The sequence below is a fragment of the Micropterus dolomieu genome, linkage group LG21 (assembly GCF_021292245.1).
Source record: "Micropterus dolomieu isolate WLL.071019.BEF.003 ecotype Adirondacks linkage group LG21, ASM2129224v1, whole genome shotgun sequence".
Lineage (NCBI taxonomy): Eukaryota > Metazoa > Chordata > Actinopteri > Centrarchiformes > Centrarchidae > Micropterus > Micropterus dolomieu.
Genome location: NC_060170.1, coordinates 20,024,636 through 20,047,208, shown reverse-complemented (window position 1 = coordinate 20,047,208; position 22,573 = coordinate 20,024,636). Strand labels below are relative to the sequence as shown.

The following is a 22,573-nucleotide window of genomic DNA, read 5'->3' as shown; positions in this document are numbered from 1 at the left end:
ACACACACACACACACACACACACACACACACACACACACACACACACACACTTTACAATATGAGGCTTATTTTCTGGTTAGTGAAATACAGTTAGCAGTGCTTCACTGCACTGGCTTACACAATTAGTAGCCCAATGGATTCAGGGAATAAATTGGGTTGAAATAAGAGGCTAAAAGCGAAGAAAGAGAGAAATAGATAACACACGGTTAATGGTGTGTAACAGACCAAAGCAAAGACCAAATCTCAACCAGCCAGTCAGCACTGCATGTTGCCTCACGTGTCTGTCCCAGCGACACTGCAGGTTGACATTTATTTTTATGACTAATTTAGTATTGACTAGTGGGAACTTTATCTGCCACTACAGATGCTGGCACTCACCAGTCCTTTTCTTCCTCTGTTTCCCTTTGTGCAGCAACCATTTTGGCTGAGTCAGTGTGCCCTTGGGCAGTATTTGACCTTAGAATGAACAATGTTGTCGACCCGCACACCCTGTCTGTCTGATGTCGGGTCCCAATTCAGGGGTTAGATATGTGTAATCCACAATTCTAGACTGAGCATGTCATTGGAGGTCATTGAAAGTTGAGCCTGATATCTCACCTTTGTGCTCTACATACATCTGAGGCTCCAGCCTCTGTGTCACCGTATTTTTGTCTCTATCCTTTTTTTTCCCATTCCAAGTCCCCATATACTGAGTAATAGTTTCCTCTTTTTCTTTCTGCTTCCTTCCTTCGTTAATAGGCGCCATCTTTGATGAGTCAGCAAGGAAAGATGATGAGGTGTTTCGCCTTGCTGTGGCAGATCTCAATTTGAACAACGAGATCTTGGAGACAGAGAAGATAACCATCTCTGTGGAATTCGTTGATGGGAACAACCCCTTCCAGGCTGTGCAAGAAGGTAGGATGATAACACTATGTTGTCTTGGATTTTTGACACTTGTGCCTGGGAGCAAAAAGGCCTAGCAGCTGCATCAGTTATTTTTGTGTTGACATAAAAGTATATTCAAAAAGTTTCTTTCTGGGCAGTGTTCCTTTTTGCCACGCAAATGTTCTGGAGAGCCAGACTGAAATGAAAAGGCTTGTTATTATCCCTTGACAGTTTCGCAATTTCACTTTCAAAAACACTTTTTTTTTTGGTACAGCTCTGTTATTTGTCTGCCATTCCAACAGTTCCTGAACAGTACTTTCAAATGCCAATTCATTCAATGCAAATATTTAAAAAAAGTAAACGTGTGAAATATACAGTACATCTAAGCAAAATTTTGATTTTAGAATGAGCAAAATTTGAGTCTCAGTAGCATAATGCTCTCTTGTAATCCTGTCTCTATTTTTTTGTTGACCTCTTCAATAAATCGAGAACGACAAAGCACAGGAAGTTAATTCATGTAAAAAAACAGCATCAAAAAGTTGGCACAAAATCAGCCTCCATCTTTAATGTCTTGTAGATTTTCATGCATGGCTCGAATGTCCTCTGAGTTGACCTGCATCACACAGTCAGCTGAGGACGGGATGGTGTTTTATTTATTTCCTCTTCCCTTTTTTTTGTTTTAGTTTAATTTGATGTTGACAGCCAGTTTATTACATAGAAATGCAGTTTGGAGAAGAAATTAACTCTGGAATGTTGATATATTATTGTCAAATAGTGGATACACTAATCTACATAACAAATTTCCATCCACATGTCCATGGCTTCCCTTCCATCCATGTTGAATATGCATGCCTGGCAAAGAATCGTCTAATGTAGATGCTGACTCACCACCAAAACCAACAGACTTGATTCTAAATTGAGCATTTAATTAATAAAGAGTCCAGTAGTAGTAGTACAGTTTTTTTCATTTGATGTCCTAATCTGACAAATTAATCAAAAGACCGTCAGATGTAGAAGAGCAGAATTATGCAGTTCATATGAGAATCAGTTTTGTTGCGCAGGTTTAATGAATAAGGTCAGCAGTTCAATGGACTGCAAGAGCCTTGTACTTAACTACTTAATAGTTAATATTTTTTTTCATTCATATTAACATGAAAGCAAACACATTCACAGGATAGATCTATCAAATTTGACCAGATTTACAGTACATACCCACCACCTCCCTGCATTTACAACAGCAAATGTTATTGAAAATTTAACTGCAAATTATGCTGTTTGGTTTTGATGCATGTTTTTTGCTGCTGTTGTAGTTTTTTCAGGTCTTCCCAGCATTGCAAAACAAAGGAAATGTAAAAGTATTTTTTGTTTATGTTATACTGTCAACTTTCTGTTTTAGGTTTTCAGTCATGAGAGCAGCATTATTTGTTAGTTTGTTTAGTCTCTACACAACTGATGAGCTGCTGCTTGCAGCAGTCTTGCTACCAACACTGTTGATCTAAGGACAGGTTAAAAGTGGCATTGCGGGAATTATGATAACATGCAAATGTTATAAGAAAATATGCAGAATAGATATATAGAGATCTAGTTTTCAGTGCTGTAGGGCAGGCACAAACACACACAGCAAGATAACATCATACAACAAGTAGTCTTACAGAAAATATATGCACATTTAGGCTGTCACACAAAGAGACACACACAGTAACACAGAAATCACCAGTTATCCCACTTCTTTCAACTCGTAACATTTTGTAATTCAAAGAAATAAGTTGTTTAAAGAACAGATTATTTTCCACTTCAAACAAGTTTGTGTTCATTTCAAAATTAATGTCGGGGTGTGTTTTTCTCCACTAGAAGGAATTCTGTGTGAAGAATAATTGTGAATTTTTTTGTGGTCAAAGATGATGAGAAGTCAGTTGTGGACTGCATGAGTACTCACTTTCTTACATGTTCAAACACAGCAAAGACAAAATACTGTACATCTGACGGCCAATTAAATTTCAATGGCACATTTACTTTATCTCTGTAACTATTGTAATCCTGAAATGCTTCAAAGGAACTACGTAATTGAAGCATTAAAGGAGCTATATGCAAATGCCCTTCCAGCTTGTGTGGCGAAACCCCAAGTGGTTCAGAACGCAGCAGCGTGTCTGATTTTCGTTCAACCCAAAAGGAACCATGTCACACCAGTATTCAGCGACCTACCATCCGTAGGCTCCTGAATCAAATTCAAGTCACTAATGCGTGCATACATAGTGAATACTTGGTTCGCACCCATCTATCTAAACTCCATAATAAAAGCTTACGTTCCTTCTCGGCCTCCAGTGAAGGCCGTCTGGCTCTGCCATCCCTACACACAAAGCAATCTTAGTCCCGGCTGTTCTCATCTGTGATACCACGATTGAAGCTACCACACGCTGTCAGAGCAGGGGTGTCCCTCTCTAACTTCAAGAAGCTCTTGAAAACTCATCTCCTCCAAGAACACTATCTCTTATAACACCTCTAACATGCACTTCCTGTGCTCTTCTTTTTCTATTCCCTGACAATTCTCTTGTGTTGATTGCACAACGTTAAGCACTTGTTTAACGTCATGTGACTTACATAACTTACATAAAGTCTCGTACGCCTGTCGACAACAGACAATCAACCTATTTTGTCATTTAGGTATAAGGACATGTTGAAATGAGTGCTACAGCCCAACAGACTCCATTGAGAAAATTGTAATTTTATTTAGCAGATTATCATAAAACATACTTCATTCAAACTGGACAGAAACAAAATAAAACTCGCCAAAGCTGTCTTTGTTAGCCTTTCCACTGTTAATCACCAATAATCACCATCTCGGGTTTGGTCGAAATAAACCCTTAATTCACCGTAATACCCTAGCTTTACGCCTCAGTCGGCAGCTGCAAAACAAGCTGCAATGACTGCTGGGGACAAATGTGCCTGTCAAAGTACGTCCACTAAAAGTGTTTTTGCAACTGAAAGGCTGTGTCTGACAACATTATGGAAAGGATCCCTCCAGAGATAGAGCTTTTGTTAAGCATGGAGATTCTTTTTGTTTAGCCAGAAACAGCTGTTATAATAGACTCCGTTTAAACTATAATTTTACCTTGTATCAGTAATCACACTTAAGCAAAACTCAACAGAAAGAAAATTCAAGCTCACCTTAACAGTCTTGGTTAGTATTTCCACTGTTCAAACAGTCACCAACTTAAGTTTGGTCAAAATAATTCACTGTTTTAGATGAGAGAAGAAACAGCCGTTATGTCCCAGTCCTCACAGATGAACAGTTTCACACGGAGGGACTCACATGCATGCAGACCTGCTTAATAAATAAAGCACAGAGAAGCTGGTATAACAAAAAAGGCGGGGCGAGTTTGACATTGTTCTCTGCTCAGGACACCATTACTCCACTATATCTTTACATAACAAATAGTTGTGTGCTGCTATATTATGTGTATATGTTCAGAATTTCATATACAGAACCATTAATACAAGAAACAGTATTACAATTAGGATTAAGATACAACTGCTGCCATATGGACCAGTATCCATAATTGGAGAAACATATTGAATTGAGTGAAAGTTTCTTATGGAGTAGCTAGTATGTTGGCACAAAGTGAAATGGGATAATAAACTGATCATCGCCCAAATAAATGTGCATGTGTGAGTGTTTATGACTGGCTGGCTGCCTTTTGGAATCATTGAATGAATTAATTCAGAATAAAAAGGGTTTTTATCAAAAATACAGAAGGAATGTCTAGAGGCAAATATAGTACTTAGTGGTGTGATGCAGCTGCACATTGTTATGTGCTTTTTGTTTAATTATCTTCCTCTGATAGTTGCACTATATATCTTATATATCTTCTTATATGTGACATGCTTTAAACATATCGAGTTTTTTTCTGCACACTACAAACAAGACCCTTTATGTATACAACACTGAAGCATGATGTGGCACAAGATTCAATAAAGCCTGTTTCGAAGGCACACAATTGCTGAATGCTATGCATTATTCCAACCTGCACTGCAAAGCTGCAAAAGGAGATTTGTGTCTTGACAGGATGAGCAGTCCATCTTTCAGTGTATCTCATTAATGTAAATCATTAAGGTAAACAGGTAAAGGAAGAGGGTAACAAAAGTTTTAAAGTTGTTTTTTAATGTAAATGTGACAGTTTTATATCAAATCATTTTTCACCGCGGTACTTGCTAATCATAAGTCATTCTCACCTTGGCAGAATTGTCTTATTGACTTCAGATAAACCAAAACCAATGGATTTAAAGAGGCAATATGAAAAAACATCAATGAATTAATTAACTGCTAATCAAATACAAAGGCCTCATTATCAACACCCATGCACACATTGAAATAAACTCACACACACACACACACACACACACACACACAAGGAAATATTACATTAGCCTTGGCTGATAGAGTGAAGGAGAGAGTAGAGAGAATACATTTGTGAGCTTGTTTGTATTTCAGTCAAGCAGGTATCAGGCTGCATGCCTGTAGCAAAAAAAAAAGAAGGTGGCCAAACTCTAAGGGCCAGATTTACTAAAGGACTGCGTGAGTAAAAACGTGTGCAAACTTGATATCACCAGCAAATTAACATGTAAGCTGATATACTAACGGTGTTCACAGAGAATGACGTCTTTCAAAAGTGCAAGATAGCACCTGTTGTTCATTTACTACTTTTGCCTTAATGAATATGCAATTTGGGGCGTTTTAATTTTATTGTGAAAAGTAATGGGAGGGTAACATGCAAATACATTTTTTTACTACACGCAATGTGATCTTACAAGCCTAAAAGCAATTTCATGTGAGTGCAACAGCATCTGTATTTAATATGTTTGAAAGGAAGGTGCAAACCGCCAAGTGTTGCGCAGAGATGGCTGCAGTTATGGTTGCCAGAAGGAGACACAGGTGTAATGAAAGAATAGGTAGAGTAGGGTTTTTTCCTTTCATTTTAATATTTTTGGCATGACTGAGGAACAAATAACTCTCCAGCCATGCCATATTGGAGCTGTTGGCTGACCTAAGGGCTGATTTGGAGCCAGTTACAAGAAGGAGTCACGCAATATCGGTCATGCCCAAACTTATTGCAACTCTGCATTTCCTTGCACAGTCTACTTAGTGCAATCTTACGCAGGATGGGCAGGCACATACGATTTCCACATATCCGGGATGCACTGAATGAAAAAAAGCAAGGTTGCTTTCCCTCCCTACTCCCCATGGCGGGAACCCTTAAAACACGCAAATCCCTCATTTAAATACGGACACCTCCATCGTGTTTGCACCTGTTGTCATCTACGCAATAATTCTTACACTCACCCTTAACAGGTACTACAATTACATGTGCAACATTATAGAATGGACATGCACTTTTGTACTCTTTATTCAATGCATTAATAAATCCGGCCCTAAGTGTATCACCTTTTCAGAGATTAGCTCAGAGGACTTTGTGTGGATAAATTGCAGTGTATGGCTGTGTGTCACTACCAAATGCTGGTAAAATGTGAAAGTGGCTGGTAGATTTCAGACACAAAATAATGATTTACTATTGAGTTACTGTTGAATTTGAACATTTATCTTTTAGTGGCTGGTAGATATTTACATTTTGAAGTTAATTTCCCACCCTAGCGTATTTGTTCTTGTGTACATAGCCTTGTTAAAGCAACTGTTTTGATACAAGAGCTCTGAAATGTTGCTTGGTTGTTGGGCTGTAATTATTTAAGTCCCAACCTGAGTAATTCTATTATATAGACTCTGTGTGCACGTAGGCTACATGTCTGTGTTTGCTTCTTCCTTCTGTATTTTGAGGACAGTGAGCAGTGTTTTATTTAGAATATCAACACTGTGTGAAATAAAGACTGATAGTGACAGCACAGCAGGAGGCAGCATTTGGACACTTGCTCTTTGACCGAGCAGACTGAGCCAACAGCATGTTCCTGCAGTATGTGTCCTTTCTTGTCTTTCTGTGGTCCTTACATTTTTTTGCCTTTCTTACATTTTTGTGTCTCTTAAGTTGTCCTCTTTGCTGAAATTATTCTTTAACTTCTTGTTTAAAACTTTTATTTTCAGTTCAGGAAATGCTTTTTCACTGATTGTGCACATTCTTTTTTCAGCAATCTCATACATCACCTTCATAAATATAGACACTGTTAAAACTCTGAGGACAAATGAATTGAATTGAATGAAATACCACTAATTCATTTTTTTTTGCTTTGGACCAGCTAGTTTTCAATGACAAACTGGCTTTGCTTCTCATTTTTGCTACTTTCCTCCCTGACTGATTAAAATCCTGCAGGCCTCCAAGTAACCCAGTGTGTTGACTGGTCTGTCCAAATTTGTGGGAGGGTCAATGAATACTTCCCAGTCTTCTTTTCTGCCTGGTACTAAACAGACTGCCTGACTCATTTTCGCTGCCAGTCTGCCTGCCGGTCTTTCTGTTTGCCCGTCTGTTTGTGTAGTTAGCTGGCTGATGAATTGATTGCCTGTCTCCCTATCTGCCTGTCATCTGTGTATTTGTCTAACTAACTGGTAACTTGGCTGGAAAATCAGTTGTCTTTGTCTCTGTTTGTTTCTCATGTATTATGGTTTCAGTTGCTCTTCTTGGTGCCCTTTTAAGCAGAAACAAAAGACAAGTGGTTACATCAATTTAAAAATTACATTTTTAAATTTTATTTTAATGCTCTTAGGCTGTGCATTTTCAATATTAGGCAGATAATTCAACTCTCTTAACTTACAAAGTCACTGACATAAATTAAAAATGTCCTAAATTTGCTCCAAATTTGTGAGTGTTGGAATTAGTTACAAATTCTGAAATTAAAGATGCAAGCAGCGTTGGGCGGGCCCTTGCACTTGAAGTTGGGGTGTGAGGCAGCTGCGTTGCAGATTCTGGAGCTCTGCGGATGCAGCTGTGAATTTGCTACATGATTCAGACGCTGCATGAAGGTGTTATATGTCACTACCTGTGTCCCCTTTGTGGCGCTCTAGAGCAATTGGTGATACGACTATAAATGAATATTGGCATGTAGATGTGTTCAGGGTGGGACAGTTATCAAGCACATAAAGTTTTGTGCAGATGTGTGCATGTACACTGAAGTTACAACAACTTCCTGTGTCATGGCGAAGAGTTTAACTTCGCCACCACGCCGTTAACTGCAAACTCTAGTTTTGCAGCACGGCTTCATCAATATGTTAAGAGTTTTCTGAGAGTTTTTTGAAGTTGATATGTCCAATCTGCTAGGAGTAGTACATTACAGCGTAAAATGCGTCATTTCCTTTTGCCAGTAGGTGGCTCTATGACTTTGAGTGAATACTGGCATATGGATGTTTTCAGGGTGGGACTTATATTATAATGTATTCAAAATTTGGTGCAGACGGACACGCCGTTCCACGAAAATTCACCGTTTGCACAAATTTTAATCATCAATGGGTTTAGAATGCACAGCACAAATCTGAAGTCGGTCGGACGAAACCCCTAGGAGGAGTTCATTAAAGTACAAGTGCTAAATTATATTATATTGCTAAAAATGATCATTGAATCCAAAATGGCCAACTTCCTGTTTGGTTTAGGCAATGGCTCCAAGAGGCTTTTTTGTGCATTTGGACATGATACATGTACCACAGAAATTTCGTACACGTAGATGAAACTTTGTCCGGGGGCTGCTCTGTAGGGGGCGCAAGCAAGCCATTTTCCACGCCCATGCGCGCAACCAATAAAATACGAAATTTTTTCACCACGTCTGAATTATGTGCAAAGTTCGGTGAGTTTTCGAGTATGTTCAGGCTCCCAAAATTGAAGTTACTTTGCAGAAAAAAATAAATCCCTTCAGTTTCAATGCCCCGATGCTTTGATGCTCAGGCCCTAATAACAGGTGTTACAGTTACCTTTTCGCTAGCTCAGATTCTACTTACCAGACATGCAATATACTGCATTAAGTGGTGAAAGTATAGGTGGAAAACCGCAACACTTTAGTATATTAAAGGATTGCTATAGCTAATTATTTGTAAAGAGTCAGAACCTTCTGCAGTCGGTAGTGTGATTAATAGCATAATGAACCGCATGTTCTCTCCAAGGGCTATAAGTGCATGGAAGTGTAAAAGGCTACTTTGTGCCATGACTTTTATATAGATACAAAACTGTGGGCTGCTCGCTCTGAAAACGCTGACTGTCCGAATTAGCACCAGCTTTACTAAAGTAGAAGCTAAATACACAATTGGCAACATGGGACTGCCACCTAGACACATTAGTTGGAGATCACCAAGCTACAACTTTTAATCTGAATTTGTGTGTGATCCTTGTTCAAAAGCCTCAATCGTGGCTTTTGCCTTCTTTTTAATTAAATGACTTATGTCTGGTTCTAGTTGTGTTACTGACTTTGAATTCTAGCACAGTTCACTGTCTGACTCACTTCTAGATATAATACATAAGGGGATGTGGCACAGTGACAGAAATTAATATATACATGGTTATTAGAGGATCATTTCTAGTTCCAATGGAGAGGACAATGATTCAAAGAGGATGCCAAGTTTGATAGTCCGTCTACATGTCTGTGTCCAGCTTGCCTCTCTGCAGCACTACATTAGGACTGCCACCTATTTTCTAGAAAAAATCCTCTTATCCATGAAGCAATTAAACAATTATACTGAAGTTAGAAATAAATAGCACATCACAATAACCATATCTCTAACATCTATCTATGATAGAGCCATCAACTAAATTTTAAAGACAATTATCCATCCAAAACTTTATTCCCCCCCCCCCCCGCACGGTGCTTAATTGTGGATCTGCTCCTGTCACTTGTATTCTCATTTCACTCCCTATACCCTATAGCCCTCCCATCTCCATAGTAACCAGGCTAGACACTACTTAGGGAAGGGGTGGAGCTGTGCGTGCTTGTGTCTGTATGCTTGTCAGTGGGTGCCCGTTTATGTCTCCATCGATTAAAGCAATAAGAATCACCTAATTGGATAACAGTCTATGGAAAGGTGGAGGGCGGCAAGGAAAAGGAGAGGGAACTCAATATTTGTCTCAGCTTATTTTTCATCTCAGCTGAGTCCTGACACAGGGAACACAACCACATTTATGCACACATTACCACACACATGTAAAAAAAAATCCCCTCACACATTCAGTAGGTGTGCAGACTGAAAACAACATAGTCTTGACAGACCCTGCCAGCATCTCTGACTAACTGATAGTTCCCTGTTTCTTTGTCTCTTAAAGCGGGATGTGGGAGGCCCCATCAAAAAGAAACTGTTACATTTTTTAATGAACAAAAAAAATAATCCCAAGGACAGAATGCACAAGAATGACTCATCTAAGAAAATTATTAATTCTCTTAAAGAGGTCATATTATGCTCATTTTCAGGTTCATAATCTTATTTAGGGGTTGTACCAGAACAGGTTTACATGGTTTTATTTTTAAAAAAAAACACTATATTTTTTGTCATACTGCACATTGCTACAAGATCTTTGTTGGGAGTTGCACATGCTACTACTAGCCAATCAAAAACAGAGTAGGGCGGGTCAGTGAGAAGCCGGTAAACAGGGCTTTGGTTCAGCTGTATATGTTCCTCTCACCAGCTTTGCAACTAGAATTGGAGCAAGGGTTTCAGAGTGGTGAGTTATTAATCTGTAACAACAATCTTTCATACATAAAGTTTTAACTGAGCTCTGTTTAACACAGTACTTTCTGTCTATTGACTGCCTGGAGGGTAGCTACTGTTTGGAAGGGAGAGGGGAGGCAGCAGGCAGACATCTTTTCACTGTGTGCTGCAGCTCAGTATGTTTTTACACTGGTGTTTTTGAGGAAGTGTCTAACTAGCCGCTTGGCGAGCATTATGATGCGTGTTTCACTGTGACGTCACAGCAAAGCAGAAGAAAAGGCTGGACTACACACAAGCTGCTTTCAGGCAGTTCAGAGCAGTGTTTTCTGTGGGAGATGGGAACTCCATTTGGGGTGGACTTTGGGCTTTTTCGCTTTGCAAACCTGTTACATGCACAAAAAAGATATAACTCAATAAATGAGAGGGAAAAAGCATAAGATGACCTCTTTAATAATGTTCCCGTACCCACACGGTATACAATGTAGACAGCTGCAAAATTAACCACTTAATTCATGGGGAAAAATCTTTTCTAATAAACGTCCACGACCGTAATGTGTGTCTGTTGGGAAAACAAAACTATTTTAAAGACTAAAAAATTTATTAATTAATCAAAAAAATATTGACTGATTAATTGATAATGAAAATAATTGTTGCAGCCCTACAGCAAAGCTTTAATCATTTGTTTACATGCTATTATGATTATTATCTTCTTAAAATGTCATATTTGAACATCTACTGAAAATGGCTACAGAGAAAATTCAGTGCCATGGACATCACAGAGAGGCTCACCTTCGACATCAGAAAATGTTGCTTTTAAGCAATAAATGGTGAGAGACACTATTAAATGGCCTCCCTGAAATCTTCCTTTTTCATTTGCAACCTTTAACCATTTCTGACACTATGACTCTATTTTCACTGAAAGACATCATTGCTCCTCTACATGCGTGTGTTACTACACATTTAGCACTGAAGTTAACACTCACAGTAGTTGTGGTGACACTGGGCAGACATTGTAAGTGCTGCCTTTGCCGAATATTGATTGCTGCGATACTATATACACAGAGTTGAGAAAACACATGGGAGACTGTAATGTTAGCTGAGAATGACAAGAAGCCTGTGGGATGTTAACCGTTCCCATTTGCAGCACAACTAAAGCAGTAAACCAAAACAAGAAAATACTTTTACCTCATAATTTTTGCTTATATTAACGTGATACAAAAGATTGTAGTGAAAATACTTCAGTAGGGGCAAAGATTAATTATGGGCTGCTAATGCAAAATAGAATGTGTATAAAAATGATAATAAAACGCTCCATCTTCTTAATTCTTAATTAAAGTTTTAATGGATTAGAGTGACTGAAATATATATTTAAAAGATTTGTTGTCTTTTCAATTTATCTATTCTGACACAGTGGAACTCTGTGATTCACAGGAACGATGTGGTATAGTGCTAAAGTCAGCATGAACCAAATGCCTGGAGGGTGTGAGAAACACTTCTGCATGAGTGTGTTGAGAATAACTAAATCAGACCTTGTCATGTTGATGAGTACACTGTGATAATGTAAACACATTAACAAAAAACAAAACTTAAAACTAAAAGGGCAGCGCTTCTCTCACTCCCTCTACCCTAATATATTTTGGCAGCAGAGTTTTCATTCATGTTGAAATGAGATTGTGAGCCAGGTTCAGGTGTGAAGAAGTTTCAGAGACTGATGAAGACTTAACATAGCATGGTTTATTGAGCCCGGCCGAGGAGATACAGTGCCAGCATACATGTGAACACGTCAAATGCCAACACCAAATCTGAAGGATAACATCTTGTGGTCCCTTTTATGTTTCTCTTTTCCCCCTAGTGCCTGTAGGTTTCTCTATTAGGTCACCTTTCACCTAGAACAACTATCTATCTGATGTTTAGACTCCAATGCTTCGTCATATTTGAATCTCTCACTATCCATAAGTTGTACTCTAATCTGTGGAGCCAACCTTGTAAGATTCCCAGAGAACACTGATATCTGCTAGCCTGATGCCTAAATTGCTGTCTCTAACTAATCAGTCTAGTGTTGTCTTCTTGACAAGGACAAGTACATGTAAGAAATATCTAAAGCTATAATGTCACACACTTATGGGATCAGTTAAATTACTTTAAGCTAGACCTGTCTTACCTTTCCCTGTTACATCAATTAAGATACCTATGAAATATTCTTAACAATTCAGAATGCAAAGACATAGGGTAGCAGATTGTGCCACATGTAGTGTCCTTTTTTTGAAATCCTCTTTCACTTGTGGGTTGTGATACAAAGCTACCATTAAAGCAACATTAAATATGTTTCACCACTAGGGAGCAGAAGATTTCCAAAGCAATCTTATATAATATAGAATTTTAATCATTTTGTTATGGCTAATGTCAAAGCAATTTTGCCTTTAGCATGATCAATGCTTAACTGTCTTTGCTAGCCAACTCTTATTTTAGCTCTCTGGTGTTTCATGCTTTTGATTAACACAAGAAGGATTCAATGTCCTACAATGACACGACTCAGAGGACACATTCAAACTTGTTAACTGTGGGAAATGAAATTGTTCTGGATTGTTTACTGGCTCTGGTTGTGTGTATGAGGAGGGAATTAAGTCAGTACATTTAGACGACAAAGTGGCAAAAGACTCATTTTCCCATTTTCAGCACTTGAGGTGTTCACATCTGGAAAACTTGACTTAAACTTAAAATAAATGATCTCAAATTTCAAATGAATGAAGTGTCATTTTCTTATTTATGTCACTGTTTGGTAATTTGTGGAAACTGCAAGTGTTTCTGAATATAGACTACATGCACTCTGGACACAAAATAAAACTGTCACAAAATCTGTCACATTTTTAGGCATACCATGGCTTCTTTAGGCTTTCCCAAGACAATTTTATTGGACACTTACAGCTCCAGTATTCCCTATATTGTGTAGTCCGTGTCCTGATGCGGACTGAAGGCTTGTGAGTCACTTGTGTGTAACATGAGGCCTTTTATGGAACTCAAGAGGCATTGGGGAATGGCTGGTAAAGGAAAGAGGCAGGCTGCGGCTTTGTCTTGACATCAGATTTAAATGTTCATCTGTGGTTAAATTTTAAAATGAGGGTACATTTCATGTTCAAACATCTCTAGTCATGTCTCTCATTACTGCAAACCAACTTTTTTATTTCTCTTTTTCTTCTTCTCTCTTTTCTCCATTTCAGCCTCCATCTATCAATCAATATCATGTAGTCTCTCACAACTGCACCTTAGCTGCATTTTTACACTGACTTCATATTATAACCAGTATCTAGTAAAGCAACACAGCCATCTTTTAGGTCACTGGGCTTTTCTTCCTCTCTTCCCCTCCTCACTTTCTGTTTCCTCACTCTACAGTGTGCCACATACAAAGCAGACTTACACTGAAATTAGCTACCACGGAAACCAGGTCCAATACCATTTAGTCATGCTGCTCATCCTCCTCCCTTGCCTCCTCTTCTATGTTTCTAACTGTCCTGTGTATCTTTGTGTCTGCATTCTCTGATGCGAATGCACAGAAAAGTCTTGTTAGCTGCCATAGAGACCAAAGACATCTCATTTTCTAAAGCCATTCCACCAATCAGAGCCTGGAAACCCTACTCCTGCTGCCACCCTGCCATATTTTGTCCAACTGCCTAACAAACAAATGTGAAACACACACATGTACAGATGCACTATTACTAAGCAAACGGTGCCTTTCTTGATACAGTGAAATTTCTCTGCTCATCCTTGACCAGATTTATCCTTCCTCCTCTCTGCAGCAGTCACCTCTCTGTTCTTTCAGCTTTACACATTTCCATCAATTTTTTCCCATCTCCCTCCACTTCATCTTTCTCTCTCTCAATCTTTGTCTATATTCAGTGATAAATTGCAACAATTCAATTAACCTCCCTACTAATCGCAGTGGGGTGTTTGTTGGAGAATGCGAGAGGGGTATCCATGGCAACCCTGTCATTTCACAAGAGGCAACATCATGCTATTTTGTGTGTGCGTGTGTGTGTGTGTGATGGCGTCCAGCAGCTGACAGCTGGGGACAAACCAGATCCAACCAGAATTTTGGGGCTATTAATAATGTGTGTGTGTGTGTGTGTGTGTGTGTGTGTGTGTGTGCGGGCGCGCATGCTTAGTTGGTGGTAGGTCCGTTGATTGGTTAGTATAAAGTGTAACTTGGATTGAAGTCAGAAGTGCATCTCTATTGAAAGTTTTCCTTCCTGCCCATACTGAGCATTGACCGGTGCACATTCTCTCTCTCTCTCTCTCTCTCTCTCTCTCTGTCTTTGTGTCAGTCTGTATGGTTGCTTGACAGCCAGCTTCCCCTCTCTAAATACACAAAGACAGTCTTTCACTGCAGATGGAAAAAATCACCATGAAATTATTATTGTTGTAGCTTCTCCTTTAAAGCAGAGCTGCCCTTAAAGAAACTTCTTTGTGAATTATTATTTTTTGCCCTTAACATTTCACATGAAATACTTCATTTACATTCACATTCACAAAAATTGTTGAACCAGATGAGAGAACACATAGATCTCCAGGAGTGACATCATTCTTTCCCTTATAGTGCAGCTCTGACTGACAGTGTGTTGATGCCTGGATGTATTGCACTGTGACATGGGTATGAATAGCCCCACATTGGAAGGTTTATAACATGATTTGCCTTTGCATGCACAAGTACAACAACAGCAGTCCCTGGCATTGCTGTCAGATGTCACTGTTTCCCCTCCTTGCTGAGTTAAAGCGCTGAACGCAATCCACTGAAATTACAAATATGAAGTACTCCCAAATCAAAGAATTAAGTCGTCTGTTTGTAACTCTGACAGCAATGCTTTTGTGTCACTGCTTGTACATGGTTGCATTATGTAACTCATGCTGATATCTGTCTTCATATCACAGCATCTTGTCACAACAACATTGAGCAATACAACAAATCAAGCTGTTTAATGGATTTGCCAAACCCTGCCTCAAGTTGATGTGTACAGTCTACCTCACTGTGCTGTTTGACTGTAACTGCATGATGACAGCTTTACATGTATAGTTGTTGGATAAGTGAATGTAATTTTTTAATTGTTTCCATTTGACTGCATTATACAGCATAGCTACAACATCATTACAACATAACAGCTCGGTGCACACTGTGCAGCAAACGCTATTACACCTGACTACGCATCTTCGCTCTGCGAGAGTATTACCTGATCTCAGGTGGTGTTTGATTTAGTTTTATTAGGGCCCGAGCACGACCGTGTGAGGTCTGTATCCATGCGATGATATGCCAAGCCACAGAGAAAACATGCACACACATAGACACACACGACACACAAACCTAATAGCAAAGTAGAATCAAACAATCTTATTCACTGGGGGATAAAAACTGAAACTAACTCCCCCTTAAAAGCATTTGGCTTGGTGGAGCGCTATTTGACCAGTGGACAAAACACTCAATAAATTAATAAACAGCACTCACATACTGTGACAGTGCAAGTGCACACACGTCAACACACATCGCCCCAGTGCAAGTTGAAAGCCACCCCACTCTACTGCTTGTGGTTTATTAGAGTCATAAACTACACAGGCAGGGAGCAGCCAAAAAACTTTTCCTGATTTGATTTGATGCTTTTTGGATATAAAGTGCTCTCTTGTGGTCTCAGTGCTTTTATTCAGCCAAATTGAATTCAAGGTTCCATTGGCATGAGAGCTGACAAAAATCAAATGCAGATAATAAATGTTTTAGATTATGAATTGTATCCCCATTGCACCTGATAGTGTAATCGTGTCTGTGCATGAAATTGTGTCTATCTGGATAAATGTCTGACACACCCACACCACACACACTCGCTCAAGGAGACTTGCTTCCTGTTCCAAAAATGCCGGAACGTGTTCTGCGTCCATGGACAAAGAGAATAATTCTGTTGTGTGTGTTTGTGTGTATGCGTAGTGTGTGCCCCCTTTTCACCCCATAGGGAGATTGTAATTGTTCTGCCCACTGCCCCAGACAAGCCCAACCTCAGCCTCTCTCTCTCTCTCTCTCTCTCTCACACACACACACACACGCATTCTCACACACACATACACACCCCTCCGCCTCCTATCCCCTCTGTGGCCTCTATTGTTGTGATTTTGGCTTTTAATTTTTTAAAGCTATTTCGTTTACTTCTGCTTCCAACTCACACACAGAGCAACAGAGGGATGAATGAGTAATGGGGAGAAGGAGGTCAAACAGCAGGTAGGGAGGAAGAACATGATGTCTGATGAGATTTCTTTAATTCATTATAAGATGATAACAATTTATATTAAAATTCTAACAATGTCTTGTTTGAATAATCGGCTGCACCTTTACAAAAGTGTGTCATGGCAGAAATCTCATACATTCCCACATAACTTGATCCATTTGCAGGTGTTGCATAAATAAAACAAAATCAGTGATGCAATGAAAATGAAAATTCTTGGCAGAAGCCAAAACTGAATATAATGAAAAGATTGTTGTACACCGAACAAGTACATTCACATTTTTGACATTTCTTTTTACTATTGTATAAATTAAATAGTCAAAGTTTGCTTTTTACTCAGTGTTTCCCACAGGATTTGGAGAGACTATGGTGGGCGGGTCCGAGGCCCAAGAGTATCCAGTAAAGTAAATTACCTGTGTCCATTTACTTTACACATGTAATATATTTTATACTTTCTGTGAATATTATCCAATTACTCTTATTTCCATCCTGTATAGACACCTTATTTTGAAAACCGGACATTGTCACATGTGTATCCTCGCACTAAATTCGTCAAGTCCAACCCAATTTGATAAATGTTGTATGTGGTTCTCGTATCCCGTAACATGAAGACTTCATAGCCTCTCTTCAGGTAGGACACTCATACTGCAACACTTGTCTTTGTACAGAGAGAAAATGACAGGATAAAGTTTTTAATCTGCCTGTCAGCTTGCTCTGGTCCGTTTCAGTTACCATAAAGGCTTGAATACCTGTGCATTCCAAATGTAGGTGCGGCTAGCTTAATCACCTTCTCCTAAATGAGTGACAGAAACACTCAAAGCGGGTCAGATTGTTTGTTGACTTTTCTAAGAAGTCAGCCACAGATGGAGTGGATGTGCTAGGAGACAATTCAGCAGAACAGTGTCTGCAAACGGCAAGTTTTGCGTCTTTCTCGGACACTTTAAAATGCTTCCACAATGACAATGTCTTTTGTCTTATTAGGCCGAACACCGGAAGTGCTATTTTTGGCCGATTAATTTCGGTGGCCGAACAATCGGTGCATCCCTAGTAATACCACTTGTTTCACTTATGTCTCTCTCTCTTTCTCTATCTCTCCTCCGAGTTTTACACTGTGCCATCCCATTTATCTCTAGGGAAATGATTTCAGGCTTCTCTTTGGCCGATAGCTGACACCTAGTTGACAGGCTGTCTGTCAGACCACTGAGTTACCATAGTGATAGTTGAAACTACTTTTTCTCCTTGACAAACGTGTGATGTGTGCAAATCAGCTGGATGAGACTGGTTGAGAGAGACAGAAATCTGAGCGACGAGAGGGTTATCAAGGGTATTTCTCTTGTTTTTTGGGCCATTATTGGAACCGTTACTGGCATTTCCCCGGGGCATGGTTGCCCACATGCCTGTACTGCACACACACATAGACAGAATACAAAACAACGGAGTTTCAGGGTCAGGGAGGTGAATGTGGAGAGGAGTGAGCTATGAGAAGCACTTTAATGAAATACTCGGAAGAGCCAATGCAGTGGCACCAGCCCTAGTCAAGCACATAAAGAGGTAGCTGGGGAGAGAGAGATAGAGATGCAGAGAGATGAAATAAACCAAAATAAGACAAGCCTCACCCTCTGTGGTTTGGGGAAGAGAATTGGGAGAGGGAAAGGTGAAGAGAGACAGGGGAAATGAGCTTTTCGACTGTTAAATTGCCCCTTCCTGCTGCACTTGGTGCCCTTCTGGGTGAAGATGTCAATAATGATTGAAATGTCACCACCACATTCAACACAATCTGTACTGACATACCCACATATGTGCACAATGCGAAATCACATTTCTGCTGAAGTGTCCTTCATCAGCATCCCCGAAACTAGAAGGAGCACTGACAGCGTCCAGAAATTGACCTTTATATAAGAGGGGCAAAGGGAAAGCAGAAATTCACATATGTCACAGTTTCACAATTTACTCATTGTCTGTGGGTTTTGTTTGATATTTAAATGTGATTTCAAAGATTCATATATTTAGTCAGCTCTTCTTTTTTGTATTCAGTGTTTTTAGCACCATTCTTTTGTTCTGGATTGTTCTATATTACATGTTTCATTTCCAGGTCTAGCCTTCTTGGCTCAAAAGACACACAATACTTGTTTTTTTTAGTTGGACACTCTTTCTGCTTCTATTTCTTTTTCTTGATTCTTTTATAGCACTTACAGTCCTTCATTTCAAGGTCCAATCCTCCAGTATGCCTAAAGCAGACCTCAGGAGATCTCCTTAACTTGAAAAAAGACCCTGATATCTTTATCCTGTATTTACTGTTGCTGACTATATTTCTTCGCCCTACCCTCCACTTTAAATCTAGAGCCCTGAAGTCCTCAGGAAATTGTTAAATTTCCTCTGAGAGGTACAAATAGCTCAATTCTCAACAGTTATATGGTTATTACTGCATTGCTTACACAGTGTCAATCCCTAGTATAAAATCTTAGAACCAGCATTTGCATAAGAGCAAACATTTTTCATACATAAATGTCTTTTCCCAGGTTAGGATTTAAAGGTCATGTATTAAACACGACACATTCCATTATTAGAATTATGTTTACTGTTCTTTCTTTGAGGTCCAGCCTTTTAATATATCTCTGATCAAACTATGTGTTGAAGTGCTGCGTTCTGTCCCCTCATCCCTTGACAACTCTAGGCTGTTAGGTGTCTTGTATCACTGCACTCTCTTTATTGTTCTTTCTTGAAGTCTGCTGGAGGCCATTTTTCACTTGAGGGTGACGTGGTGGGAAAAAGAGAAAATTTGAGACAAAGAGATTGAGCATTTCGATAAATCTCTGCAGACATCTCCATTCTTTCACACCCACAGCCAGGCAGGCCCAGAGCCATGCAGGCATAAAGGACATTGTTTATAGACAGGAGAAAGCACTTAGTTCCTCCTTCACACCTTTTAGCCAGAAGGTCTTCTGAGAGTCAGAGAGAGAGAGAAGGATAAGACAGAGCAGAACAGAGGGTTGAGAGGTTATAGAAGGTGACTGGTGAGAAAAAGAGGGGAAGGAGGGCGTTCCTTTCTCTGAGACAAGAAAAGATGAGACCAAGCGAAAGAAGATGAGCAGATGGGTAGAATAGGGGAAGAGGAAAATGAAATGAATGAGGCAGAAGAGGGTGATTGATGGGTGGGGAAGAGAGGCCAGAAAATACCTGGCAACAAGTGGGGGGAGGTAAGGACAGGGAAGTTTAAGTTGATATGTACTGCCATGACTGTTTTTAAATGTGAATTCATGAGTGTTGCCTCATGAATAATGTGATAGGGGTGACTAATCCCATCATATGAGTGGCTGAAACAGGGACATCAGAGGTCTGAACAGGTCAGGAGAAAGGAGGAGAAAAGAAAGCTGTGGAAATGCTCAAAGTTGACATGAAGTACAAGGCTTTTCTGAAAGCTAAGGACAGAAGAGGAGAGGAGAAAATAAAAGTTAGTAGAAGTTAAAGTCATAGTGAAAATTGCAACTGTAAAATGATTAGGGGAGGAAAAGGAGTTGTTTTGAGGGAAAAGTTGGAGGTGCATGGAGGGAAGAAAATGAAAAGAACAAAGAAGTAGTTGGACAGTGGCATCTACAATAGTTGTTGTTTTGGAGTGGGAAGGTGATGCAGGAGCTTTGAGGAAAAACGAAGAGGTCTGGGCAGAATAGCCAAGAGAAGAGGGATGTCCACAGGGTGAGAAGTACCTGAAGAAATGACTGGGTGGACAAAGGAGCAAACAAGTACAGAGGCAGAGAGGAGTAGATGATGATGGAAGATTGGGGAAGTAGATGACAGTGACTCTGGAGAGGTAAGGATAGGAGAAGAGGAATGTTTGCCGTGTATCATGGGACCGCAGTGGTTAGAGCATTCTGATATGCTGTCTGTTGAACGCTAATGGCTTTCTAGTTTCTCTGTGTGTATGTGCATGTCCTTTACATCCATGAATCTACATTTTTATCACAAATTTCCTTTGGAGGAATTGCACCTGGGGTATACCTTCTTAAAAGGCAATCTGCTATCTATTTTGTGTGAAATAACCCTGTAGCCACTAATTCATTTATATTTTATTGATGTCCCGTAGAGACCATAAGCACTTAATGGGGGAGGGATTTTCATACTCACAGAATACTTGTGTGTACTCTGTCCTCAGAGGATGCCAGTCACCTTTACCAGCTGTCCTAATTCATTTTGCATTTGAGCACTTGCAGATGTACATCTAGTTGACGTCACAGACTGTTTATGCTCACATATTCTTCATGGCAGACAGACACCACTGTTGCGCCATCCTTGACAATAAAAGTAGCAGTTGAATTCTGAAAGTCGCACATTCCAGGTTTTACATTTCATTTACACATACAGTATGCTATTTAGCAGTGATGGGAAGCAAAAAGGAATGGAAACCAGGAAACCATTCACTCTTCTCAGTGTGAATTCATTGCTCTCTCAGTTGTAATAGCAGAAAATGTGCTGTGTAAATTTTGATCCGAAGGAACCAAGGCTTCGTTGCTTGGGGTGAAAGACACAGGTGCACACAGTGTTTCCTCTGGGATTGTTTTGAGCGCTGTGGGGAAAGTTGACTTATGAATTATTCTTACCATTCATACATAACAATGTTGTGTCTCCCACACAATTCAGACTTTGATTGGTCGGTTTATGAAAAATGGCCAGCTAACCAAACCTAAACCTTGCTTGTCTTATCCCTAATGTCTTCTGTTTTACGTCTTCAGCTGCAAAACTTAACTAACAACAGTTAGTTAACTTAGTTAACTTAACTAACAACAGTTAGTTAAGTTTATAACTAAAAGTTGAACCGATATGGGAGATCTGCACTGCTCAAGCGGCAAACACAGCGACCAGCCCAATCTACAAATCTTAACTGCCATTTTAACACCAAACATTATGAGTTAGCATTAGTAAACATACAAATAATTCAAAAAGATGTTAGAGGTTGTCAGGGATTATGGAGAGTGGTTATGTGATTATTGTGTTTGTAAAGGCCTTATCCTGACTAATTTTACTTAATGCAAAGGCAAGGAATACAAAAAGCATACTATGTTGAAGTTACAATTCGCCAGCAGTCAAGGACATATGAATGATGGTGCTGGGAGAGACAGATGTGACCAAGCCCGCACTCTTCAACGACACTGGGTCCAGTCCACATACTAGTCCACTGTCTCAGGGCAGAATCCAGTTTCTGTACAGTAGCTTAATATCTTATCCCACCAACAATGGGCATGATGCAAGAAAATCAAGCAAGCATGATGTGATAAAACTGGGCTCATAATTAGTGACCTAAGTTTGCATCGAGCGTGATAATTAATTAGGCATGCTATTGGGCTGAACTTCAGATGCACCTTGGTTTTCAGCAAACAATTAAATGCATTTACTCTTCACACTTCGTTAATATGCTGATGCTATCATTAGGTGAGGCTAAAAATATATCAAAAATAACTCACAATATTGTCATAGAGCAATGTGGAGGGAGGAGGGAGAGGACAGTCGCATGGAAGTTCCAGTCTTTAAGTTTTAACCCTAAACCTCCATGAATGACCAAAATGATTGGCCATAAAAACCACCAGCAAGCTCTCACACTCTACATAGCTTAATTGAATTACACCCTGTACACGGCTTTGTGCCCTGAGTGTGTAAGTCGAAGGAAGATTGTGACAGTGAGAGAGACATAAGTGGCGAGGGAGAGCGTGTGTGTATGCCCGAGGCAGCAATATGAACAGCATCTGTATACAGAGAGTGTATTTAAGTGTAAAGTTTCATTAAGATTTGAGTACAGCGTTTTGGCAACTGGCGGGTAAACCTGTGTAGCTGTAGCTTAA

The 22,573-nt window shown here is 39.6% G+C and overlaps 1 protein-coding gene across 1 annotated transcript in view; it reads left to right on the top strand.

Moving 5' to 3' along the window:
• The first annotated feature begins 471 nt into the window (after positions 1 to 471).
• Positions 472 to 22,573, top strand: part of grid2 (glutamate receptor, ionotropic, delta 2) — a 460,903-nt gene continuing 438,801 nt past the window's right edge. The window contains exons 1-2 of the mRNA XM_046034186.1: positions 472 to 523; positions 741 to 896. Of these exons, the coding sequence (XP_045890142.1) occupies positions 472 to 523; positions 741 to 896 (208 nt within the window). The remainder of the gene's footprint in view (positions 524 to 740; positions 897 to 22,573) is intronic.